We start from the raw sequence: 22,019 nt of genomic DNA on the forward strand, positions 1-22,019 counted from the left end.
CTGTTGCATAGGATCCACTACATGGTGCCTTCTCGCCGAGCCGGCGCCACACTCGCCTGTTCACGGGGTGAAGACACGAACACAGCCAATGTAGGCCCCGCTAACAGCTGGGCGACATGCACACTGACTTACATCATGCAACCCTCGGTACCTCAGCTCTGCAAGCTCAGCCGGGGGGCTTTGCCGAACACTGGGCGTCATCCCTTGGGGTTAGGTACAAAGATGAAAGGGCAATGAGGATTGTTGAGAAGGAGGCATGTGGGTGTCTTGGGGCTAGAAGGTTTGAATCTGACAGTGTCAAGGAAGAAACAAGGTGGCGTGGGCCAGTTTCGGCGCCGTGCCACTACATACACACGCGTACTGCTCGATCAAGGTTCGGCGAGCGATGCATTGGATTGAGCGGTGTCGACTGGCAGGCAGGCAGGCGGCAAGGGTGAGTTATTCTGGGGGCTAGCTGGGCCCTGATGCCGAAGACGATAGTGACGTGCAGGCCATGTCGTCGCTCGCTCCTGAAGAGCAAAACCCAGGAAAGAGCTCGCGTCGCGCGTCGTTGGAGACTTGGCGTGACAACAATCGGCGACTTGCCTAGCCGCCACCTACTACCCTGGCAAACACCCCGAGGCTAGGCTACCCAGCCGCCATGCTGGCCTATCACCCTAGGCGATCGTCGTGGCTAGCTGCGGGTACTCATGACTAGGCGATCATCAGTCAGTGTGGTGCAGTGCAGTGTAGCCTGCAATGATGTAGTCTCCGAGATCTCCTCGTCAGTAGCACCAACCCCAGCCGCAGCCCAGCCCCAGCCCCGGCGTGAGCGCCGCGAGCGCCGCTCACGTCAACACGTAACAATCATGACATCTCGTCGGGTGCTTCTCCCCAAAGTCCTATGCTGCTCTCATGCTGTTGTTGCTTCTGGTGCCGCTGCTGCCGCTCCTGCTGCTGCGTCGTGCTGCTCATGTGCCGCCGCCGCCTCGGCGGGCGCCGACGGAGACCGCGACGACCTGCTGATCGCCAGACGCGACTCGTGCACCTGGTCCCATGCCTCGGGGTAGTCGTCGCGCGTGACGGGCTCAAGATATCCCTCGGGTACGAGGCCCTCCTCCAACGTGTCGAGCCGGATGGCAATGACCCAGCCGTCGCCGCCGCCGCCGCGGCCGCGCACATCGAGCAGGTCGCCGTCGTCGATCGCCATCTCGTTGACGCCCTCAGGCTCAAACGCGTACGCTGCGCGGTAGAGCCCGTCCGGCTCCTCCATGTCGTCGTCGCCGTCCTCGTCGTCCGACCAGTACTCGTCGTTTGTGTGGTCCGGCTCGGGGAGCGTGTAGTCGTCGTCGTCTGGCGCCTGCAGTGCCGGCTCGGCCTCGGCCGCGCGCCGGCCCAAGAACGACCACGGGAGCGAAAGCGACGGCCACCCGCCGCCGGCGCCGCCGCGCGCGTCGTCGCGCTCCTCGGCCACTGGCGTGGGCTCGGGCTCGCCCTCTCCCCAGTTGGAGTATGGCCGGTGCGGACCTAGCCCCTTGAACCGCTCGTCGTCGGCGGGGAAGGCATAGTCGCGGACCACGACGCGGCGGACGAGCGTGACGGCGAGGGACGTGATCGTGGGGGATTGCGCCGAGAGGCAGCTCGCGCGGTCAGACGACTCGCTCTGCTCCACCATGGGCGATAACTGGCGATTCCGGTGTCCGCCGGCGTTGTCGTCGATGTCATGCGGGGGTGCGAGGGACATTGTTTCCGACCCGCTGGCGCCGACCGACGGCTCGCGCGACGAGCCACCCGACTCGCTCGTGCCGGTGTCGGCCTCGAACAGAGCCTGCGAGGGCACGAGGCTAGTCGCGCCGAGTGTCGACTTGGGGCGCGCGCGCGAGCGCCAGGACGTGGACGACGCCGTCGAGCCGGCGCGGTCTCTGAACCCAGACGTTGTCGACGTGCCGCCCGGCGAGTCCACGGCGCCGGGGCTCACGGCGCCGGGCGACATGCCGGGCGACATGCGCGGGGAGAGGTGCGGCGAGACGCCCGGCGAGCCCGCGCCAGCGAGGATGATCTGGCTTGCGGGGCGCGAGTTTGCAGGGGAGGGCGGGGCCGGCCGCGACGAGTTCAAGGAGGAGTTTGACCGCGGCTTGGGGAGCGAGCCGAGCGCCGAGGACGCGGCGAACGCGAGCGCGGATAACGGCCTGCGCGTGAGCGGCGGCGACGACTGGCCGCCCAGGCTCGCGCTGCTCGACTTGCGCGGCGACGTCGGCGTGCCCTGTCCCGACGACGACGCGGGCGGTGGGGACGCGGGTGATCGGCGCGGAAGGTTACGCGGGGACACGGGCGAGAGCGGGGAGGCCGAGGATGTTGTTGCTGGCGGCGGGCGCGCGGCGCTCGTCGCTAGCAGCGGTGGTGGCGGGGTCGTCTTCTTGCGTTGTTGTGGGGAGGAGGCGGGTGCTGCGGTCGTTGACGACGACGATGACGAGGGAATGCTGCTGCTGGACGCGGCGGCGGCGGCGCCGAGCTCGTCCGCAAGGTCGATGGTAGCCGCCATGGATGTGGAGAGTGTGGATGAGGGAGAAGGCAAGAGGACAATGAGGTAAAGTGATGATGATGATCCGTGCGCGTCGTTGTTGCTCTTGCCGTCGCCGCTCGCTCGCTGCACGCTCCGTCCACACCAGCCAGAGAGCAGAGTTGTCGTGCGGGAACCGCAAGTTGGAGGCGGCGCGTGATGCGCGCGAGGGTAGCAGCACACACACGCACGCAGCCAGCCAGCCAGCTCGCCCCGCCTGCCTTGCCCCCACTCAGCAGCCCGACCCGCGGCTCAGGGCCGGGTGGGTGGGCCTTGCGGGCCGCGGCCCCCATTTGGGCTTTTTGGGCCAGCTGGCTCGCTGGCAGCGTGTTAATGACGCACACCCTGTGGCCCAGTGTCATGTTTCGGGCTGCCTGACTGCTGTTGCTGCTGCGAGCTGCGAGATGTGCGAGTCGGCCAGACACACACTAAGATGCACTGCTCCGATGCCAAGCGGCAGGCCTCTGAACCCATGCTTTCTTGCGGCCGACCTCCCCAGTCACGACGACGGTGGGCAGGCAGCCAGCGCAAGCAAGCAACAACATGACACTCGCCTCGTTACGTTACGGCATGTCCCCGCCCCAGCCCAGCATTCCAGCAGCCAAATGCGCACACGACCAGGCGGCGGACCGAACCACTCGTCTGCAGTCGGTCGGGCAAGTGCAGCATCCAAGAATCAAACTGTAGCATGTATGTAGCAAGCACACCCCCACAGTTAATCAAGCCCACGCGCATTCCTCACAGAGGCACGGCACAGGCACTGCCTGCGTCTACCTGCGAGCCGCCTGCCGCGTGGGGTAATGTCTCGCGGTTCACAATGGCTGGCTGTGGCGGCAAACCTGTAACATCGGGGCTCCCGAGGACACACGACTTCTGGATTAGGTGTAGGCTTCTTCTTCTTCTCTTGGCCATTCCGCGGATGTGTGCGTGTGCGTGCGTGAGGATGCTGGGCATGCTTGGGGGAGGGGAGGGGTGTTGACAGAGGAGCCCCGTTGCGGCGGCTTGGAGGAGCTGGCCAGAGCTGGAGGAGGTTGTCTGTCTGCCTGTCTGTCTGGCTTGTGGCATACGACGTGCTTTGCTCTCTGCAAGCTCTCGTCCGCGCAATGAGCGTTGTGCGTCGTGCGCGTCTCGTTAACGGCGCGTCGAGCCCAAGAGTGCGCGACGCGTCGCCCCAATGATCAATCACTCACAGCTCGACGGTCATGGCACAGCACGACGCCGCCCGCGCTGGCCTGCTCGCTCCGCTCGCATGCCTCCGCTCGCAACCCCCTTGTATAACATGCAACATTCATGCCTTCTCTACTGACCACAGCTAACCCCCAACGTTCCTTACAAGGTCGTCACGCGATACACAAACACACACAGGCTACTCCATCCTCGCCCTGTTTTTTGTTTCGTCTTTACTCATCGTCGTCGACGTCGGTGGTGTGCGTCGAGCTCGCAGGCGACCGTGTCGCCTTGATATACCCGACAACCTGCTCAATCGTCTCGAGCAGCTGCGCCGACAGCGACGGTGATCTCTGAGCCCGGCGAGGCAGCGTGGACGATGGTGCAAGTGCGTACGTGGCAACGGTGCTGCGGCCGCTCGGCGCCTGGACTGCAAGGGCAAAGGCCTGGCTGTAGTCTGGAGGTCCGTGTCAGTAACAACCCAACCAGCAGCTCCCGAGTACACTCACTGCCCCAACCAGACACTTCGCGCACGTCGTCGACAGTTCCCAGGCCGCCATCTGCCGCCGCGACAACGCGGAAGCGCACGGGCTCGGCTTTGCGAGCCTTGTAACGGAAGAAGCCTGGGCGTTCGCTCACAGGCGCCGCGAGAAGAACCATGTCGTTGAAGACGAGGAGCGTGAGGGCATCCTCGCCACGGATTTTGCGGATAGAACCAAAGCTGCGTGGGGGTGAAATAGGCTTCTCCATGATGGAAGTAAACGAGGGTGATCGTGAGACCGACGTCAGAGGACGGTCCTTTTGCTGGATGGGCGAAGTCGCCCGAGAGGAAGACCGGACCGATGGGGACCGGATAGAAGAAGCCACCGACGAAGGGGTAGTCGACCAGAGACCCTGCGAAGGTGTCTCCAAGTGACCCGACGAGGCCGTGTGGGTGGAAGAGTCGGATGCGCGCGGCGCGGCCGAGCTGCCACCACCACCAAAGGTTTGGCGAAGAGAGCGCACGCTGCCAGCACGACTCAAGCTTGGCGTCGTGGGTGCACTGTCCTTGAAGATGCGGACGACTTGGGATCTATCGATAAGCCTACGTCCATGCGTGGCCAGCACGAATCCAGCGGGAAGCCCGTCCAGCGTGGCTTCAAGGGCGGTCAACTGCTGGAAATCGTCCGAACGGCCCTTGGTGTCCTGCAGCGTGGCCAGGATGACTTCCGTCGTGTCAATCAGGTGAACAACCGCCTCATGGGCAGGGTGCGACGAGGGTGTGGCGTCAAGCAGGCGCTAAAGAAGGAAGTGAGATCAGCATCAGAACACACCCTAAAACCTTACCTTGAGGAAGAGGGGGTACTTGGTCAAGCGCTGCACAGGCTTGAGAAGCATGCTTCCGAGGCTGAGCGAGCCGAGCGCCTTGTCGCGCGTCTGCATGCGCAAAAACTCGCCAAACGTGCTCGAGTCGTCTCGGCTCGACTCTTCAATGAGCTGGCAAATCGGGTTGAACAGCACAAGGTAGGGCTCGTGGCACGCCAATCGCGCCACCCACAAGCCAAACTGATTGACAAAGTCGCCGACGTCGAGGATCTCGTTGGATCGGCGGCGCAGGCGATGCAGCGAGGTGGAGATATCGGCGTGCGTCTGGGTGATCATCTCGAGTGACTCGAACAGCTTGCAAGCGCCCGGTGGCACGCCCGACATCCAGTCGCCGTGTGGAGTGCGAAGTGGCGTGACAAACAATCGCAGCACATCCCGACAGGAGCGGACAAAAGCGGCTTCCGTCTCGCACAGCTCCCACATGACCTCCTGGCGGTTGATCTCGTTGGGGCCATCAAAAGACTCGAAGATTTTCTTGTACACGCCGTCGTTGGCCAGTGACTCGCGCCAGGACGGCGCAGAGTCCTCGTCGTCAAAGGGCAGTGGCGTTGTGGGGCGAAGCGACTTGCTGTAACCCGAGTGGGCGACGGCAAACGACTCTTTGCGCTGGCGTGACGGACGCGGAGGCTGGCGAGGCACTGCTGGTGCGTTGAGGCGTGTTGTCGATGGCTTCTTTTTCAGTGCGACCGAGTTTACTCGCTGAACGATGCGAGGGGGCGACGCCTGTGTCGACGCCGCCGCGACGGCCGCAGCCGCGAGCGACTTGACCTTTTCCAGTGGTGCGAGGCCCATTGGGGGTGAAATCGGTCGCTCAGTCCACTGTTCGGGACCTCTGGACAAAGGACGCACTGGCCAGCCGGCAGGATTAGACGCGTCGAGGTCACGGTTCTCAACCACATTGACCATGGATCGACTAAACTTGCGGGTGCGTCGCAACCTGTTGTCAGACTCGGCGTCGGGCAACTGGCTGGGCGGCAGTGAGACGGTGCTGTCGTTTGATGGGGTGATGGAGGAGAGATCGGCAGCCTGGAACTTGTGGCCAAGTGAAAGGCGGCTGAGCTGGGGCGGCTCGCCACCCTGCGCCCAGTAGACACTGTCGCTACCGCTGGCGTCCGACTTCTCGACAATGCTCCAGGGCTGCTCAAAGTTGAGCGTCTTGACGAGACCTCTGATAGCGTTGAGGCGGCGCTTGCGAGAGATGGGCGACTGTTCGGAAGCGGTTGGTGAGCTGAGTGAGCCGTCAAGGTGACGTGGAGAAGTGGGCGTCGAGTCGGTGATTGTACGAGCAGATCCAGCTGTTGTCGGCGTGTTGTGATCAAAGCTGGGGAGCGGAGGCCCGAGCAAACTCGAAACGCCGTTTGCAAAGGACAGTCTGGGGACGCCACGGCGGTTCTCGCTGACTCTGATGGAAGGCCCAGACTGGGTAGATTCGACACTTGAGCGGCGCCGCTCAACACTCGACTGGCGATCGTAGCTCGACCTGCGGTCGAGCGAGTGCCGATCCAGACTACGATCTGTAATAGAGAAGCGCTCGACGCTCGAGAGCTGTTCCAGACTTGAACGCGGTTCGATGCTCGAGTGCGTGTGGTCGGAGCTTGATCGAGCAAAGTCTGGCGAGTCTGGCCTTGGGCCCGGGAAAGCAGTCTGTGCGGGCGTAGTCGGAGAAGGAGGGGCAGAATTGACGCGTCGACGAGAAGAGGAAGACGAGGCGCTGTCCTTTGACCTCAGCATCTTCTTTGAACGCGACACCGACTGCGTCCACAGGGTACGGGTGGGGCCCTCATCTTCACCATCGGTGGTGCAGGTGATTGTGCGGGGCGGCAGAGTCGGGGGCAGCGGCGGCGGCGGTGACGCAAGTGTCATGCTGTCATTCGCACTCGTCGCAGACGGAGAGTAGAGTGAGGGCGGAGATGGCCAGGCGGTGGTAGGGCTGCTGCTCTCGCTCTGGCGACGAGGCCAAGGCGGGGCCGGCGAGTCTGAACCACCGTTGTTGTCGTGTGAGAATGCCGTAGAGTGGTAGGTGGTTGATTGTTCCGAGTCTGAGCAGATGTCGGAGAGGAGGGCACTGTCGGGGGATGACAGGGTGCTAAAGTAGAGAGAAGATGTTTGGCGGGATGCGCCGAGGTTGACGGGAACGGGGTGGTGAAGAGGGAGCGAAGGGCTGGTAGTGAGTCGAGGCAGAGGGGCGCGTGCAGAGCTGCGAGGAGGACGTGTTGGTGTCGTGCCAGCTGCTACGGGTGCAGCAGCAGCAAGAGCTGCGCCTGCCGCGCTGCCGCCGCGGCAGATGGAGTGCAGAGCAAGTGCCGTCTTTGGGACCTCGAGCTCGGGCGTAGTTGGCTCAGGATCAGAGTCGAGCGGTTGCGCAGAGGGCCAGTCGGACCTGATCAAAGCGGCCACCTTGTCAGGATAGTCGACGGGCTAAGATCCAAAAGCCGAGTCGGGGTGGGAGCGAGAGGGAGATGCACGGAGAGTCGGGTCGAGAGAGATTGAGTTTGCGTTTGCAATGAAAGGACGAAGTGTGACGAAGTGGAGAAGAAGAGGGGCAGATCAGCTCGTGTTCTAATGACGAGGGCGGCGGTGACGGCGGCGGCGTGGCAGGCGGCGGTGTAGGGGGCGTCACTGGGTCCACTGGCTGCCTGTAACAGCATGGCAGCAATGACTAGCTGTGCCCTCCTTTGAGAGGCGCTAAAGCCAGCCAGTAGCCAGCAACAAAACGCACGTCCTACGGGCGGGTGGGGCGCGACAAATTGGCGTCGGGGGCCGAAGCGACGACGACGTTGAAAACAACGACGACGACGGCAACGGTGACCACGACTGCCTCGCATCCGTCACACGCCCAAGGCCACGCATCACCCCTCGCATCATCCCGTCGCCCCTCCCTGCATGCTCGCTCCTCTCACTCCCTCACACACTCACCCCTTTGCCCGACTCATTTAACGCAAATGCCTTGGGTCCGTGTGGCAGGGTCATTGGCGGGGTCACTGGCGAGGTGCGCTGGTTTCGTCGAAGCATCATTGCAAAAGTGGCGGAGCGGCTGAGAGCCGGTCAGTGGGGGTGGGGGGCAGTGGGGGGGAGACACGCGACCTACCCTTGCGGTCTGTTCTTGTTGGGGTTGTTTGTCGGCAGTTGTTGACTGCGAGAGGAGGCTAGAGGCTAGCTGGCTGATCCAACTATACTGGTGTCGGAAGCGGTGTGGGTCAAAGGAGGGGATCAGCAAGTGTGTCTGTTCGTGTGGGGTGCGCGCAGCGTCGGCTTGGTGATTGTCGTTGTGCAGTGGGCGGGCGAGCGAGCGAGCGAGCGGATCGTTTCGTAGCGATAGAGAGCGTGTGGGGGGCGTGTAGTTCGTGGAGGTGATTCGGAACGGCCACAACGATGGCCAAGAGGTAGGTAGGTGGGGTGGTGGTGGTAGGGTGGGGGGCGGTGAGCTCGGCGGAGATGCCGAGATGTGGTCGATAAGGGAGGCTTGGGTCGGGAAGAGATTTTTAATCGTCGTCGATTTTGTTGGACCAGCCAGGAGGTAGGAGGTGTATGTGTGTTCAAGCAAGGAGCGAGGTCGTCAAACAACCATGCAGTAGCAAGCGAGCAGATTAGAAGTGAGGGAGGGGCGATGATGAGCTGCAGGTCCCTCCATTGCCAGGTTATCTGTAAAAGACGGGGTGGGGCGGACACTGGGGCCACCGCCGCCATCTATCGAAATCTGAGGTAGGTCCCCAGATCATGTCAGTGAGTACGCAAGCGGCGGTGAGCAAAGTTGGGCGCGCGTGCAGATCGGGGCCCTGGGTCGTGAGCAGAGCAGAGCTAGCGCGAGCGAGCGAGCCGGCAAAGGCAAAAGCAAGGCCAAGCGGAGCGCACCGCGACGCAAGACGAACGAGCACGGGCGGGGGGTGGGGGGGGGGGGGGGGCGCAACGCCTGCTTGGCCGCCTGCCCGTGGCTTGGGCGCACCACGACCACCACCACTCGCAGCCGCTGCGCCTTGAGGCGTCCATGTGTCAGACGGACAATGCGAGAGCGTGTGTGCGGCTTGCGCGTGGCGTGGGCTGGCTGGCAGCTAGCAGTGCAGCCTGGCAGCCGGCATCAGAAGCAGCAAGCGAACGGCCCGGAAATATAATCTCGCTCACCACCCTCTTTTTTCTTGCCGCGCTGGGGTTAGCGGCTAGCCGGACGTGACGCACCTCGCAGGGAGCGATAACACGCCGCGGCACAGAGCAGTGGGTCGGGCTGCCTGACCATCGGTAACTGCAACTTGGCGCGCGTGCCGCGGCGTCGTCGGCTCGCGCGGCTGTCGGCTTGCTTGCAGCGGAGGAGGGAGCCTAACCTTGGTTTGGACCTGGCCTGGGCCTGGCCGTCACTCACTCACTCACCGCCGCTGCCGCCGCCCACCGTCGCCAGCCAGGCTAAACGCCAGACCTTGTTCCACAAATTGCAAGCACCCCCCTTCTGATTCCGACGACTGGTCTGTTCCGAACTAGAATTACTCTAGATGGAACAATGACGCGCAGAACAAGGGTCCTCGACACGTCTCTGACGTACAGAGAGACGTCGAGTGAGGCACAAATTTGGTGATGCATACATAAGTGACACTGCAGTGGAGCAGTGCTAGTAACAGTGGGTGGGTGGTAGAACAAAGGGGTCAAGACTTGCTCAACTTACATTGCCGGGTGCCGTGCTGTGCCTCTGTTCCGACGGCGGAGAATCAATCAGACACGGCCGCGCTGGGCAGTGGCGATCAATGGTGGGTGTGGTGAGTGGGTGGTGGCTGTCTCGGTCATGTCTCTCGGTCGAACTGATGATGATGCCTTGATGGGTGGCAGTGACTGGGTAGACCCGACTGCCTGACTGTCTCGCCGACTGAACTGACTGTAGGCTGTACTCTGACTGACTGTGGCCCATCACCGCATCACACACAGCCCATCAGTCATCCGTCTCATCATCATTCGGGTCACTCCCCGGTCGCTTGATTCCGATACTTTCAACTTTCTTGCTGCCGATGACGTGCGGTGACTGATGACTGACTGTGGACTGGAATATTTGATCCCGTCACCTTCCCTTCACTCAGTGACTGCTTGCTCATGCGGACACTGACCGTCACCGACTTGCGCCCCACTTGCTTCTCCTCTTAAAGCAAAGCCCATGTTCACAGCTGCTCGACGAGTAAACGTCCTCGCCGCTCACCTCTCACGCACAACCCCCATCGCCGCTCGCACACCTACCACCGGTAGCACTTTCAAAGTGGGCTCCTTCTTCTCCACCCCAGCCGTTACGCCTGCAGCCATGTCCGCCGCCAAGGAGCTTGTCGACAAGGCTATCGCCGAGAACCACGTTGTTGTCTTCTCCAAGTCGTACTGCCCTGTGAGTTTGCGCAGGTGGGGGTGTCAAGTGATGGGTTTGCTGTGGTGCCACGGTCGCTCACAGCCATTCCATCACTGACCGCCGACTCTGACTGAGCCATACTGACGTATCAGTACTGCCGCCGCTCCAAAGCCACCCTCGCCGACCTGACCGAGGAGATCAAGGTGTTCGAGTAAGTCGCGCGTGGCGCCGAGGCAGAACATCACTGACACTTCCTCTAGGCTTGACGAGCGCGACGACGGCTGTGAGTAAACCCACTTGCCGCGATGCCGCTCCGCGCCGCGCGCCACCATCATTAGTCAGCTACTAACCCCCCACCCAGCGGCCATCCAGGCCTACCTCCGCGAGCTCAACGGCCAGAGCACCGTCCCCCACGTCTACATCGGCCAGCAGTTCATCGGCGGCAACTCGGACCTCCAGGCCATCCCCAAGCCCGAGCTCGAGAAGCGCATTAAGGCTTAAGTGGAGCTTTGATAGTCTTTGTTAGATGTATCTTTAATTGCCATGTGTTGGGCGTTGGGCGTCGGGTCTGGCTGGCGCTTGCTGAGTGGCTTGTGGCGCGCTGCCGCCTGACCTGGGCTACCTACAGCAGGCTTGTTATTGTCGAGGGCTTGCACTACCGAGCAGTGCCAAGCTGCCAGTCGCTGGCGCGTAGTCAGTCATCCAGGATACCGAGGAACGACGACGTAGCTGTGGAATGTTTTACATGCCAGGGTGTGCGGTCTTTCCGGTCATCTGTATCCCGCTAATGTCAGATGTATTTTCCAACAAAATCAATTGTAATACAGCGGAAATGAGGCCAATAGCATTTTTGTAATGGCCGCCGTTTGCCGACGTCAATGACGGTGACGGCGACGGCCTCAACCCACTTGCCGCCTCCCCTCTTCCCCCACATTTGGGCTGCAGCAGATGCTCAGCTGATACCTGCAACCCTCTTGGCCGCCGCCATCTCGGTTGCCCGTTTCCGTCTCTCTCCTTCACTGCATCACATCCGCCGCGACACACTGCGCATCATCACTTGGAGGGAACTGGGCGCACCCCCGACACCGACCTTGTGCATTCCTCCATCTCGCTCGCAAAACAGCGCCAACAGTAGAGCAGCAGCAGCAGCAGCAGTTGCCCTGGCTGCGCGCCCCCCCACCCACCACCCCGCTCGATCCTCCCCTCTTCTTGGCCGTCCTCTCGGCGTACGCAGACACACACAACAAGCCACACTACCACCGCGCCCTGCGTGCTATCACCGCCGCATACATCTGCTGCAGCAACATCCTCAACCATGAGCCGCCCAAACCTCGCAGGCCCCTCCCAGCCACCACTCGCACCTCCTCCTCCTCCATCATCCATCCCATCAGCGGCCCCGCCAAAAGCAAAACGGCCCCGCCAGTCCGGCCCAGACTCGGCAGCAGCAGCAAAGGCCACACCCTCAGTCATGCGCGCATCAACGTCAGCAAACCCCGGCCCGGGCGACCTCTCCAAAGTCCGCGCCTTTGCGGCCTGCCGGGCGTGCCGGCAGAAGAAGATCAAGTGTTTGCCCGGCCCCGCGGCAGCGACGGCAGCGGGCGGCACAGCGGCCTGTCAGCAATGTACCCAGTCCGGCACCGAGTGCGAGTACCAGCCCACACGCGACCGCGCGGCCTACTCGCGCGCATACGTCCAGGACCTCTCGGGCCGCGTGCAGGCTCTCGAGGCGTTGCATGCACGGCTCCTCCCTCTGCTGAGCGCGTACGAGGGCGGATCGCTGCCGTCACTCCCCGTTTCGACGCCCAAGAAGTGGGATGCCGGGAACCGGTCCGGCGTGGAATCGGCCATCGGCTCGGCGATGCACTCGCCCCGCTCGCCGCGCTCAGACGGAGGCGACTCGGGCGAGGGCGAGGTCATGATGATGGCCGACGAGCGTGGCAACTTCCGATACATCGGCTCGTCCAACACACTCAGCCTTATTGATTCGTTTGGAGGGCACCAGGAGGGACAGCATCCAGCCCTCCATCGCGAGTCGCTCGACGGCATCGAGCCAAAGCCCAACCGTGGCTCGCCAGAGAACCACCCGTACTTTGGCGCTGTGGCTGGCGCTGGGTCTATCGGCTCGGTATTCCCCGGCCTCGAGGAGGCCATCTTCCCCCCGCGCGCCGATGCCGAGAAGATGATCGACGCGTACTTTGTGGAGGTGCACCCCGTGCTGCCAGTAGTCAACGAGCACGACTTCCGACGCGACTTTAACACGCTCATGGATAAGGTTGAGGTCGGCGACTTTTCGGGCCTCAGCGGTGGGGTGAGTTTGAGCCCTACGGGCGCAGGCGCAGCTGCTGACTACGCCCCCAGTTCATGTCAGTCGTCTTTGCAATGTTTGCCCTCGGCGAGAGGGTGATTGTTGTGGGACGGGCGTACCGCCGCGAGTGCACAAAATTGCGTGAGGGCCGTGCAGACGACGACACGCTGCTGCCAGGAGAGGCCGAGGCCGGCGTCATTTGGTTTGAACGGTCTCAAGTCCTGCATTTCTCGACTATACGCGAGATCGACATCCACCAGGTCCAATGCTTGACACTGCAAGCATCGTTCCAGGCCGCCGTCAACGCCATGCCCATGAGCTGGCTGTTGGCCAGCCAGGCTTTGCGCATCGCCATGGACATTGGCCTCCACGTGAGTGACACCATATGGCCAATTTCCGTGGCCAGGTCGCTTGCCGAAATTGGGCCCCGGCGACTGCCCCACAATCTCCACATCCCCACCTGACCAAGGCACTGATGATCACAGCGCGCGGCCCCAAGGTTCAAGGTCAGCTATGCTATCAAGCAGCTCGGTTCGCGATGCTGGTGGGCCATCTACGGCCTCGAGAGGTGAGCTGGTACGCGCCTCCATTAGCTCACACCAGATTGATTTCCATCACGCTCGGTCGGCCCCTCGGCTGTGATGACCGTGATGTCGATGTCGCGTACCCTGTCGAGATCGACGATGCGGCTCTCCACGCGCTCGGGGACACTCAGGCCGAAGACGTCGGCGATATTCCTCCCGAGCCCCAAGAGTCAACAATGTCGGGATTCGTCGCGCTCACAAAGCTTTGCAAGATTGCCGGCAGAGTCTCGCAGGTGCTCTACCGGCCGTTGAACGGACGCTCGGTCAACGACCCATCGTGGGCCACGAGCCAGCAGAAGACGTTTGACAAGCTCGACAAGATGCTTCGCGACTGGCTTGAGCACGAGGTGGTAAGTTGGCTCGGAAGCCTTGGCATAAGCTCGGAATCGTGTGGTGGTGGCCAAAGCTGACGCTGTGACAGCCGAAAAAGTACAAGGACCCGTCCCCCTCTCGGCCCGTCTCTCTCATGTCGGCTGTCCTGTCCAATGCCTACTTTGCCGTGCTCATCACGTTGCACCGCAACCTCCTCCCCTCCAACCCCGACTTCCCGCGTCCCAAGCCCGTCGCGTCGTCTCAGTCGCTTGCGCACTGTGTCGACGCGGCGCGTTCGGTTATCCACGTCGCAGCGCAGTCCAGAGTCATGGTGCCGGTATCCCACCACATCGCCGTGTTCTGCCAGTACCTCTGGTCATCCTCGGTTATTCTCTTACTGTGCGAGGTCAGAGCCAAGGACCAGGTCGTCGTCGACGCGGTCGGTGCGCAGATCGACTCGTGCCGCTCCTCGCTGCGGACGCTGGAGCCAGCGTGGCCCGGGTGCAGGAAGCTCCGTGAGCTTCTCGGCGACGTGGAGAACAGGGCCAAGGAGGTACGCGCCGGACTGGGGCGTCCAGCCGCAACAAACAAGAAGCGCAAGTCGTCTTCTGCCGACTCGCAGGACGCCAAGGCGCGGAGGCAGAGCAAGGCGTCCAACGCGTCGGCATCGGGTGCCACCGTCGTCCCCGGAGAGTGGAAGCACCCCTCGTCTATCCGGGAACGGTCGTACGAGACGTCGGACGCGCGCACGCCGCTCCAGCCGCCCGCGACGCACTTCTCGACCCCTGCCGTCCCAGAACACGTCGCAGGTGGCATTGACATGCCGCTGCCGACCTTCGACCTCTTCGACGTCGGCGACATGAACTTTGACGGCTTGGAGATGCTGAGCGGGTTCACGTCCAACGACCCATGGAACGGCGAGACGGCTCTCGCGGTCCCGCCACAGCAGACGCCGCAGAGCCAGGGAGGGCAGGGCAACCATGTCTCGCCGAACGGGCCGAGAATGAGCTTTGCGTCGGCCGGCTCGTCGGGCCCCACGCCGCCGATGTCGAGCATGATCAACACTACCACGCCGTCGCCGTCAGTCAGCACCGGCACGGCGCCAGCGCAGAACCAACCATCGTGGTTCAACGGCGCAACACTCGACCAGGCCCAGACGCCTACGGTTGAGATTTCGGAAATGTGGGCTCAGATCGCCGGCACCAGCTTTGACTGGGAGGCCGACCCGACTGTGCCGTTCAACATTTAGTGGTGGTTGGTGTAATAGGGATGATGATGGATTCTTAATACTGTAATACAATGGCAACTATGGTAGGTATGGCACGTCGTGGCTACTCTACTTCTTCCCCTTCATGGCCGCGATGCGCGCCTTGCGCTCCTCGCGTCGCCGGGCCATCTCCTTGTCCTTTTCCTCCTTGGACAGGGACGAGAGGTTGGGCTGCGGCGTGGAGGGTTTCGATGGCTCCGAGATGCTGCTGCGCGCCGACTCGGTGGGAGGCGGCGACTTGGCCACGGCCGGTGCTGCCTTGACGGGTTTCGGCGCGACAACGGGCTCAGGCTTTGGCGGTGCGGGTTTTGGTGCAGGCTTGGCTGCCGGAGTGACATAGTATGACTGGGGCGGCGGCGCGGCCGCGACCTCCTGCGGCGCCTCCTCGAACGCGGTCCAGTCGTCGTCGTCGGCATTGACGTTGATGAGGTCGTCGTTACCCCACGCGTTGGCGACTTCGTCGTCCTCAAAGTCGGCGGCGAGCGCGTCGGCGAGGTCGGTTGGCTTGTGCGCCTTGGCCGCACCGCCGAGCTTCATGCCCGAGCCTGCACGTACGGGTTTCGGCGCCGCGCCGAACGACGAGACCTTGCTCGGCGCCGCTGGACGCTCGTATGATGGCGTACGCTCCGGGCTCGGTTTTGTCTCGGCGGCCGCGGCCGCAGCACGTGCCGCCTGGAAGTTCGGCAGCTCGCCAATGTTGGACGATGCCGCCGTCAGCGACGAGTTGGCGTCGCGCGACGAGATCTGCTGGCTGAGCGTCGAGAAGGCCCATCCGGCCAGCGACCCCGCCGCGCCTGCTGCTGCGCCGGCCGCCGAGTTGACGTAGCTTGACGACCCGTTCGGTGCCGGCGGCGGGTTGGAGCCCAGCGCGGCGGGAGCCCTTGCCTCGTCGCTGAGCTGTGTGTCGGGCATCTGCGCCGCGCCCTCCTCCACCCGCTTGAGGAAGATGCCGACGGCCTTGAACGCCTGGTCGCGCACCATCTTCTCCTTGTCGACAAGTGCGAACGTCATGTTGGGGAGGACACGCGCGGCGAGGTCCTCGGTGTCGAAGCAGTCGATCGAGGCCATGAGCGACATCAGAGCCGCGACACGAGTGTGCACGAATGTGTCCTTTAAGCTGCGGGCGAACGCGGGGACCAGGACTTTCTTCTTCGTGTTCGAGTTAAGTGACGGCGCGAGGCGGCCGAGCAGGATACAGGTGTTGGTTCGGATCGACGGCTCAACGTCCTGCTGCATCTTGGCGAGTAAACGCAGCAAGTCATTGTTCAGGATTCGGTCCGACAACTGTTCACGTCAGCGTTGGTCGCCAGAAACGCACGTACCTTGCTCGACAAGGGGTACACGGCCTTGATAGTCGCCTCGCGGATCACAGGCACAGTGTCGGCAAATCCAGTGATGAGGTTGGGCCATACACGTTCGTTGACGGTTCGCGAGTCGAGCTTGTCGGCGTACTCGTTGAGGCCTTCGAGCAGGGCCATACGGGTACCGCGGTCGGGGCTGGCGTACAGCTTGACGACAGGCTCGAGCACGACCTTGGGATATGTCGACGGTGGCACAGTCTTGCCGATGGCGAGCACGAGCGGGAGCATGAGGGCGCTGGGCGCGTCGGGCAGCGACAGCGAGTGTAACAGGCTGGGAAGGACACGGTGGACGAGGAACGGCTCGGGGAGCGTGCCGGCGTCTGCAGCATCCTTGATTATCCTCAGAAGCTGCTGCTTCTCGCCGTCGGACCGCAGCTCGAAGCCGTCGAGCCCCTCGACGAGGCTGACGAGCGGGTTGCCGGTCCAGAACGATGTCGACTGCGCTTCGGCAACAAAGTTGATCGTCGACAGCCTTGTCCGCGCGTTGGGGTTGAGCATGCGCTTCCATAGGGGAAAGAGGCTCTTGGGAAGCGAGCCTGCGGATGCGGGCGTTGGTGGGCCAGAGAACTTGGGGATAGGCTTCTCGGGGTTGTAGAGGTGGAAGAGGAACATGGCGAGGAGGTAGATGTCCTCCTGGGCGGGATCGGTGCTGCCGTGTGTTAGCTGTGCCAGCGACCCGTGGAATCAGCTCCAACTCACTCCCGGAGCACACCCCAGCCACCTTTCTGCACCTCGGGGCTAGAGTACTCGCCCACCCCGCCAGGCGCCAGCCCACCCAGACCCCAGAGCACGCCGGACGCGTCGTCCCGCCCCGTCAAGAGATCGAAGCCGGCCAAGCGCCACTCCATCGCGGGCGTGATGAATACGGTCGAGGGGAGGAGGTAGGCGTGGTGCTGTGATAATGGGGGCGAGTTGAGGAAGGCGAGCGCGGTAGATATGCTCTTCACGCCCCAGCCGAGCCATGCCTCCTTGCCCTCTTTGTTCTTCACTGCGCTCGTGGACGCGAGCGCACCCCCTCTTTCCCAGTCACGCAGTACGCCCTGAAGCGGCCGTACCTGCTCCGTTGCGATGTAGATGTGCGTCTCGGTCTCGACCGAGTCGATGTACTTCAGGCTGGACAGGTGAGCTCTACCCAGAGCTTCGTGCACCTACACATCGGGATGCCTGATCGTCCGCAGCTTCTTGAGCGAATTCTTGGCCAGCTGGAACAGTGTTCGCCTGTCCTTGTTGCCTGGCTGCAATGGCCCCAGCGTCGAGTCAAAGATGAACAGCGTAAGGGGTGTTCCGTCATCCTAAAGGCTGGTCAGCATCTTACCAACTGCAAGTAGGCATACCTTCTTGACGCCCTCGCGGATATCCCAGATGGTGCTCCCTGCCTCTAGCCCAGGGATGCGCTCGCCGATCGAGAAAGGAAAGGAGACGCCGGTCGAGTTGAGCACCGAGGTGGTAATGGACTTGAGGTAATTCATGGTGGTGTTGTTTGGCGGCTAGTTGTGGTGACGATGTAGGTCTGTCGTCGATGCGGTGCCGGTGCCGCTTTATGCCGTGGGGGTAAGGCTGCTGTCGACTGACGCGACTTGAGTGTAGGCAGCAGCAAGAGGGTGGGTGGTGGGTGGTGCCCCTTTGTGCGATGGGCCGTGTGTGTAGCTGCAGCGTGTCGTCGCTGGTTGCGGCTGGCGGCTGGTCGATGCAATCAACGCACAAGGGACGTGTTCGGTCCAAATCAGACCAACCTCCACTTTGGACGCGCTCCGCGGCCAAGTCATCGCCCGCCCCTGGCTGCCACCATCACATAGCGCACAGGCCGCCGTCACCGCCCACCAACCCCGCCACGCATTCAAACACCGGTAAAATCTCCGGCTTGATTTAGCTCCCGTCCCCACCGTAGGGCCGTTTATTGGAACTTAGCCGTGGAAGGGACAGAAGGGCCTCGCTCGGGGCGGGAAGCTGGGAGGCTGGCTGGATGGGTGGATGCATTCTGGCCCAGGCTGGCTGGGCTGTGCTGGCAGTGCTGGCTGGCTGGCTGGACGCGTCGGGCGACTTGTCCAAGTGTGCTCCAATGTGAAGTTCATTTGACTGAGGTCACCCCCTCAGCCGGCCTTCCCCCATCACAGCCCCCCGTCCTTCCCCTACCCCCAGACCTGATCATATTAACAATTGTTATACATCACTCCCCTCTTCCACACATCTCCTTTGTCCCTCCAAACATACATCTTTGACTTCCTCGCCACCACATCAATCTACCCATCTGCATATATCAGCTCCTCGCTACCAACTTCACTCTTGCCATCGCACTTCCCCAATGTCGGCGCCGAATTCATTAACTGTGGAGGCACCAACATTTACCTCCACCGGAGGCGCAGGCGCACCCGATAAGCGGCCTGCAGCCAACGGCCAAAGCGACGACGACGACGATGTCCCTCTGTCCAGGACGAAGCTAGTGTCGAACGGCAAGCGTGGCGGCGCTGCTGCATCGAGCGACGAGGATGAGCGCCCTCTGGTAAGTAGCACAACCTGGGAGATTAGGTGGCGCCGGCCAATGAGTACAGACTCAGGGGCCAGGTGAAGCCCGACATTGCAGACGCGTAGGCTGGCCATGCTGACGCGTTTTTGCAGAGCAAGAAGCCCCGCGTGTCGTCTGCGCCGTCCAAGAAGCGCCGTATTGTCGAGAGCGACGACGACGAGAGTGATGCTGGACCTTCCTCGCCGGTGGAGCCAAAAGTGAGTGATGGATGACGGGACCTTAACGTGCCACATCATCCCGCCGTTGCTCGTTGCTGACTGGTCGTGTGAACCAGACAAACGGCAGCTCAAAGCCTGCACGACCCGCCGACTCCGAGTCAGAAGACGAGAAGCCTCTGGCCAAGAAGCGTGCCGCACCGCGTTCAAGCAACGGCAGCTCCAAGCCCCCATCAAAGCGCGCGGCTGCTGCGAAGCCGCCTGTCCACGACGACTCGAGCGAAGAGGATGAGAAGCCCCTCGCCAAGGGCCGGAAGCCGACGTCGTCATCCAAGCCCGCCGCGAAGCCCGCCGCGCCTAGGAGGAGCTCGGGTGCGGCCTCAAAGGTCAAGCCCGAGCCTGAGAGCAGCGAGGACGACAAGCCGTTGGCGAAGAAGGCGACCAAGGGCAAGGCCGCGCCAGCCAAGACCGCTGTGAAGAAGGAGGTCGTCAAGAAGGAGAAGAAGCCGAAGACTGAGGGGTGAGTAGCTGCAAGCGAGGCCCGAGATCCGCAGCTAACACAACCAGTGATGATGAGGACGATGGCACTGTGAGCAGAACAAGCTTATCCGCAGCGGCGCCGTACTAACCATTGAGCAGTACAAGTGGTGGGAGCAAGGAGAAGGAGATGGGTCTGTCAAGTGGACGACCCTGCAGCACAACGGTGTGCTGTTCCCTCCGCCCTACGTCCCGCTGCCCAAGAGCGTCAGGATGAAGTACGATGGTGCGTTTCCCAAAAGTGTGGAGGATAAACACGCCGATCACTGACACTCTTAGGTGTCCCTCTCACTCTTCCACCAGAGTCGGAAGAGGTGGCTGGCTTCTTCGGCGCAATGCTGGAGACCGACCATGCCAAGGACAAGACCTTCATCGAGAACTTCTTCAAGGACTTCAAGGGCGTTGTTGCACAGTACCCTCCTGTGAGCAGCGCACAGTCGGTTGAGATTGTACGCTAACCCTGTACAGAAGGAGAATGTCAAGGTCACCAAGTTTGACAAGTGTGACTTCCGCCCCATGTACGACTACTTTGAGAGTGAGCGCGAGAAGAAAAAGTCCATGACCAAGGACGAGAAGAAGGCTGTCAAGGACGCCAAAGACAAGCTCGAGGAGCCCTACCTGTACGCCCTTGTCGATGGCCGCAAGGAGAAGCTTGGCAACTTCCGTGCCGAGCCTCCTGGACTGTTCCGTGGTCGTGGAGAGCACCCCAAGAAGGGTACATGGAAGCACCGCCTGCGCCCCGAGGACATCATCATCAACATTGGCAAGGACGCGCCTGTCCCTATCCCCAACGTGCCCGGCAAGTGGAGGGGTGTGCAGCACGACAACATTGTCACGTGGCTGGCCCACTGGAAGGAGAACGTCAACGGCCAGTCCAAGTATGTCTTCCTCTCTGCCGCCAGTTCTTGGAAGGGTCAGAGTGACCGCTCCAAGTTTGAGAAGGCCCGTGAGCTCATCGTGAGTGAAGATGTGTGATGATGTGTGATCGCGACTAACTCTGGCCAGAAACACGTCGACCGCATCCGTAGCGACTACACCGTCGACCTCAAGTCCAAGATCATGGCCGACCGCCAGCGTGCCACTGCCCTGTACTTTGTTGACCGCTTGGCACTCCGTGCTGGTAACGAGAAGGGCGAGGACGAGGCCGACACTGTTGGTTGTTGCTCGCTCCGATTCGAGCACGTCACCCTCAAGCCGCCTAACAAGGTCATCTTCGACTTCCTGGGTAAGGACTCGATGAGGTTCCACCAGGAAGTAGACGTCGATGCCCAGGTGTTCAAGAACATCAAGATCTTCAAGGCTGAGCCGAAGAAGACTGGCGATGACTTGTTTGACCGCTTGAACGTGAGTGAAGAGTGTGCTGAGGCCACGCTGACATGACCAGACTACCTTGCTCAACCGCTACCTTCAAGAACAAATGAAGGGACTAACGGCCAAGGTGTTCCGTACATACAACGCTTCGTGGACCTTCCAGGAGCAGCTGAAGAACACGCCGAGGAACGGTACTGTCGCCGAGAAGATTGCCGCCTACAACACTGCGAACCGCGACGTTGCCATCCTCTGTAACCATCAGAAGACTGTTAGCAAGGGCTTTGAGGAGTCCAAGGCCAAGGCCGAAGACAAGATTCGCGCGGTCAAGTACCAGCGCATGAAGCTTCGCCTGCAGCTGTTCACTCTCAACCCCAAGGCCAAGAAGAAGCACCCCGAGCTGGCCGACGACGAGTCGGACATGGACGAAGATTTTATTGAGCGCCATGAGATCGCCTTGAAGGAGAAGGCGATTGACACGGCGACCAAGAAGTTTGAGAAGGACAACGTGAAGCTGAAGGAGCAAAAGGAGAAGCCCAAGCCTCAGTCCGAGCTGAAGGAGCGCCTCAAGGACATTGAGGTCGAGTTCAAGGAGCTCGCGAAGGAGAGGAAGTCTCGCAAGGTGGAGCCCAAGGGAAATGGTGAGGCAGACTTGTGGTAGTTGTGAAAAGGCGTCTGCTGACCACCACAGCCACTGAGGAGAAGCTGCTCGAGCAGATCTCCAAGATTGACGAGCGCATTGCGACCCAGAAGGTCCAGCTGGGCGACCGTGACAAGCTCAAGGACGTCGCGTTGGGTACTTCCAAGATCAACTACATTGTGGGTGCCTGTGGAGGGGGCGTTGCTAACGTGCACAGGACCCTCGCCTTACTGTGGCCTGGGCGAAGAAGTATGAAGTGCCTCTGGAGAAGCTGTTCTCAAAGACACTGTGAGTTGCGGCGGCTGCTGCTGCGGAGTGTTGTTACTGACATATGACCAGTCGCGAGAAGTTCCCATGGGCTGAGGCCGAGGCCGATGAGGACTGGATCTTCTAAGCGCATTCGACATGTGCCTTGGATTGTATAGGCATAAGAGTGGAGAGGCAGACGCACTGTCGTTGCACTCGTGTGGTGGTTTAGTGCGTGTCTCGCCTCTGCGTCATCACCACAATCGTATTAGTATCCCTCCTGTAGTCGTGGCATTTTTTCATTAGCATGGATCAGAAGTGATTTGTCGAGGAATAGGGTTGCGCAGGAGGCCGAGTAGGCCGTCGTGTTGCTAGCAACAAGCCGTCGTGCCCGTCAT

The 22,019-nt window shown here is 61.8% G+C and overlaps 6 protein-coding genes across 7 annotated transcripts; 3 read left to right on the forward strand and 3 right to left on the reverse strand.

Annotated features, from left to right (window-relative positions):
* Positions 1-892: 892 nt before the first annotated feature.
* LOC62_02G002745 (uncharacterized protein) lies at positions 893-2,521 on the reverse strand (the record flags this gene model as incomplete). Its single annotated transcript, XM_062769259.1, has 1 exon — positions 893-2,521. The coding sequence occupies one exon, from the start codon at positions 2,519-2,521 to the stop codon at positions 893-895; it is 1,629 nt and encodes a 542-aa protein (XP_062625243.1).
* Positions 2,522-3,821: 1,300 nt separating this feature from the next.
* On the reverse strand, positions 3,822-8,669 carry myoM_1 (Myosin-M heavy chain). Of its 2 annotated transcripts, XM_062769260.1 has the most exons (5): positions 8,160-8,669; positions 7,988-8,105; positions 5,033-7,489; positions 4,216-4,984; positions 3,822-4,163 (listed from the first exon to the last, which is right to left on the reverse strand). In XM_062769260.1, exons 2-5 carry the CDS (start codon positions 8,084-8,086, stop codon positions 3,940-3,942), a joined length of 3,549 nt encoding a protein of 1,182 aa, XP_062625244.1. In that variant the 5' UTR covers positions 8,087-8,105; positions 8,160-8,669; the 3' UTR covers positions 3,822-3,939. The 2 variants fall into 2 exon arrangements, with proteins under 2 accessions (XP_062625244.1, XP_062625245.1); XM_062769261.1 differs by lacking the exons at positions 7,988-8,105; positions 8,160-8,669 and having other exon boundaries at positions 5,033-7,588.
* Positions 8,670-10,138: 1,469 nt separating this feature from the next.
* Positions 10,139-10,928, forward strand: grx2 (Glutaredoxin-2). The gene is made up of 4 exons (XM_062769262.1): positions 10,139-10,421; positions 10,535-10,593; positions 10,643-10,665; positions 10,744-10,928. The coding sequence occupies exons 1-4, from the start codon at positions 10,203-10,205 to the stop codon at positions 10,881-10,883; spliced, it is 441 nt and encodes a 146-aa protein (XP_062625246.1). The 5' UTR covers positions 10,139-10,202; the 3' UTR covers positions 10,884-10,928.
* A 521-nt stretch (positions 10,929-11,449) lies between these two features.
* CTF1-ALPHA_0 (Cutinase transcription factor 1 alpha) lies at positions 11,450-14,862 on the forward strand. Its single transcript, XM_062769263.1, has 5 exons — positions 11,450-12,690; positions 12,741-13,058; positions 13,173-13,255; positions 13,291-13,621; positions 13,693-14,862. Exons 1-5 carry the CDS (start codon positions 11,698-11,700, stop codon positions 14,830-14,832), a joined length of 2,865 nt encoding a protein of 954 aa, XP_062625247.1. The 5' UTR covers positions 11,450-11,697; the 3' UTR covers positions 14,833-14,862.
* Positions 14,863-14,919: 57 nt separating this feature from the next.
* Positions 14,920-17,886, reverse strand: SCYL1 (N-terminal kinase-like protein; the record flags this gene model as incomplete). Its single annotated transcript, XM_062769264.1, has 5 exons — positions 17,546-17,886; positions 17,364-17,503; positions 16,911-17,324; positions 16,173-16,860; positions 14,920-16,134 (listed from the first exon to the last, which is right to left on the reverse strand). The coding sequence occupies exons 1-5, from the start codon at positions 17,678-17,680 to the stop codon at positions 14,920-14,922; spliced, it is 2,592 nt and encodes an 863-aa protein (XP_062625248.1). The 5' UTR covers positions 17,681-17,886.
* A 524-nt stretch (positions 17,887-18,410) lies between these two features.
* On the forward strand, positions 18,411-21,957 carry top1 (DNA topoisomerase 1). The gene is made up of 11 exons (XM_062769265.1): positions 18,411-18,711; positions 18,828-18,932; positions 19,010-19,410; positions 19,505-19,653; positions 19,707-19,849; positions 19,896-20,384; positions 20,433-20,771; positions 20,812-21,376; positions 21,427-21,554; positions 21,593-21,663; positions 21,715-21,957. The coding sequence occupies exons 1-11, from the start codon at positions 18,514-18,516 to the stop codon at positions 21,767-21,769; spliced, it is 2,643 nt and encodes an 880-aa protein (XP_062625249.1). The 5' UTR covers positions 18,411-18,513; the 3' UTR covers positions 21,770-21,957.
* Positions 21,958-22,019: the final 62 nt, after the last annotated feature.

This window comes from Vanrija pseudolonga, chromosome 2 (genome assembly GCF_020906515.1).
Source record: "Vanrija pseudolonga chromosome 2, complete sequence".
NCBI classification, from domain to species: domain Eukaryota; kingdom Fungi; phylum Basidiomycota; class Tremellomycetes; order Trichosporonales; family Trichosporonaceae; genus Vanrija; species Vanrija pseudolonga.

Coding starts and splice junctions, on each gene's coding strand:
- myoM_1 (XM_062769260.1), bottom strand. CDS start 8,086: ATGATGCTTCGACGAAACCAGCGCACCTCGCCAGTGACCCCGCCAATG. Junction 7,490..7,987: donor TAAATGAGTCGGGCAAAGGG/GTGAGTGTGTGA, acceptor TTTGGATCTTAG/CCCGTCGACTATCCTGACAA. Junction 4,985..5,032: donor AGTACCCCCTCTTCCTCAAG/GTAAGGTTTTAG, acceptor TTCCTTCTTTAG/CGCCTGCTTGACGCCACACC.
- grx2 (XM_062769262.1), top strand. CDS start 10,203: ATGTTCACAGCTGCTCGACGAGTAAACGTCCTCGCCGCTCACCTCTCA. Junction 10,422..10,534: donor TCTCCAAGTCGTACTGCCCT/GTGAGTTTGCGC, acceptor CTGACGTATCAG/TACTGCCGCCGCTCCAAAGC. Junction 10,594..10,642: donor GAGGAGATCAAGGTGTTCGA/GTAAGTCGCGCG, acceptor CACTTCCTCTAG/GCTTGACGAGCGCGACGACG.
- CTF1-ALPHA_0 (XM_062769263.1), top strand. CDS start 11,698: ATGAGCCGCCCAAACCTCGCAGGCCCCTCCCAGCCACCACTCGCACCT. Junction 13,059..13,172: donor CCATGGACATTGGCCTCCAC/GTGAGTGACACC, acceptor TGATGATCACAG/CGCGCGGCCCCAAGGTTCAA. Junction 13,256..13,290: donor GCCATCTACGGCCTCGAGAG/GTGAGCTGGTAC, acceptor AGCTCACACCAG/ATTGATTTCCATCACGCTCG.
- top1 (XM_062769265.1), top strand. CDS start 18,514: ATGTCGGCGCCGAATTCATTAACTGTGGAGGCACCAACATTTACCTCC. Junction 18,712..18,827: donor ACGAGGATGAGCGCCCTCTG/GTAAGTAGCACA, acceptor GCGTTTTTGCAG/AGCAAGAAGCCCCGCGTGTC. Junction 20,385..20,432: donor AGAAGGCCCGTGAGCTCATC/GTGAGTGAAGAT, acceptor AACTCTGGCCAG/AAACACGTCGACCGCATCCG.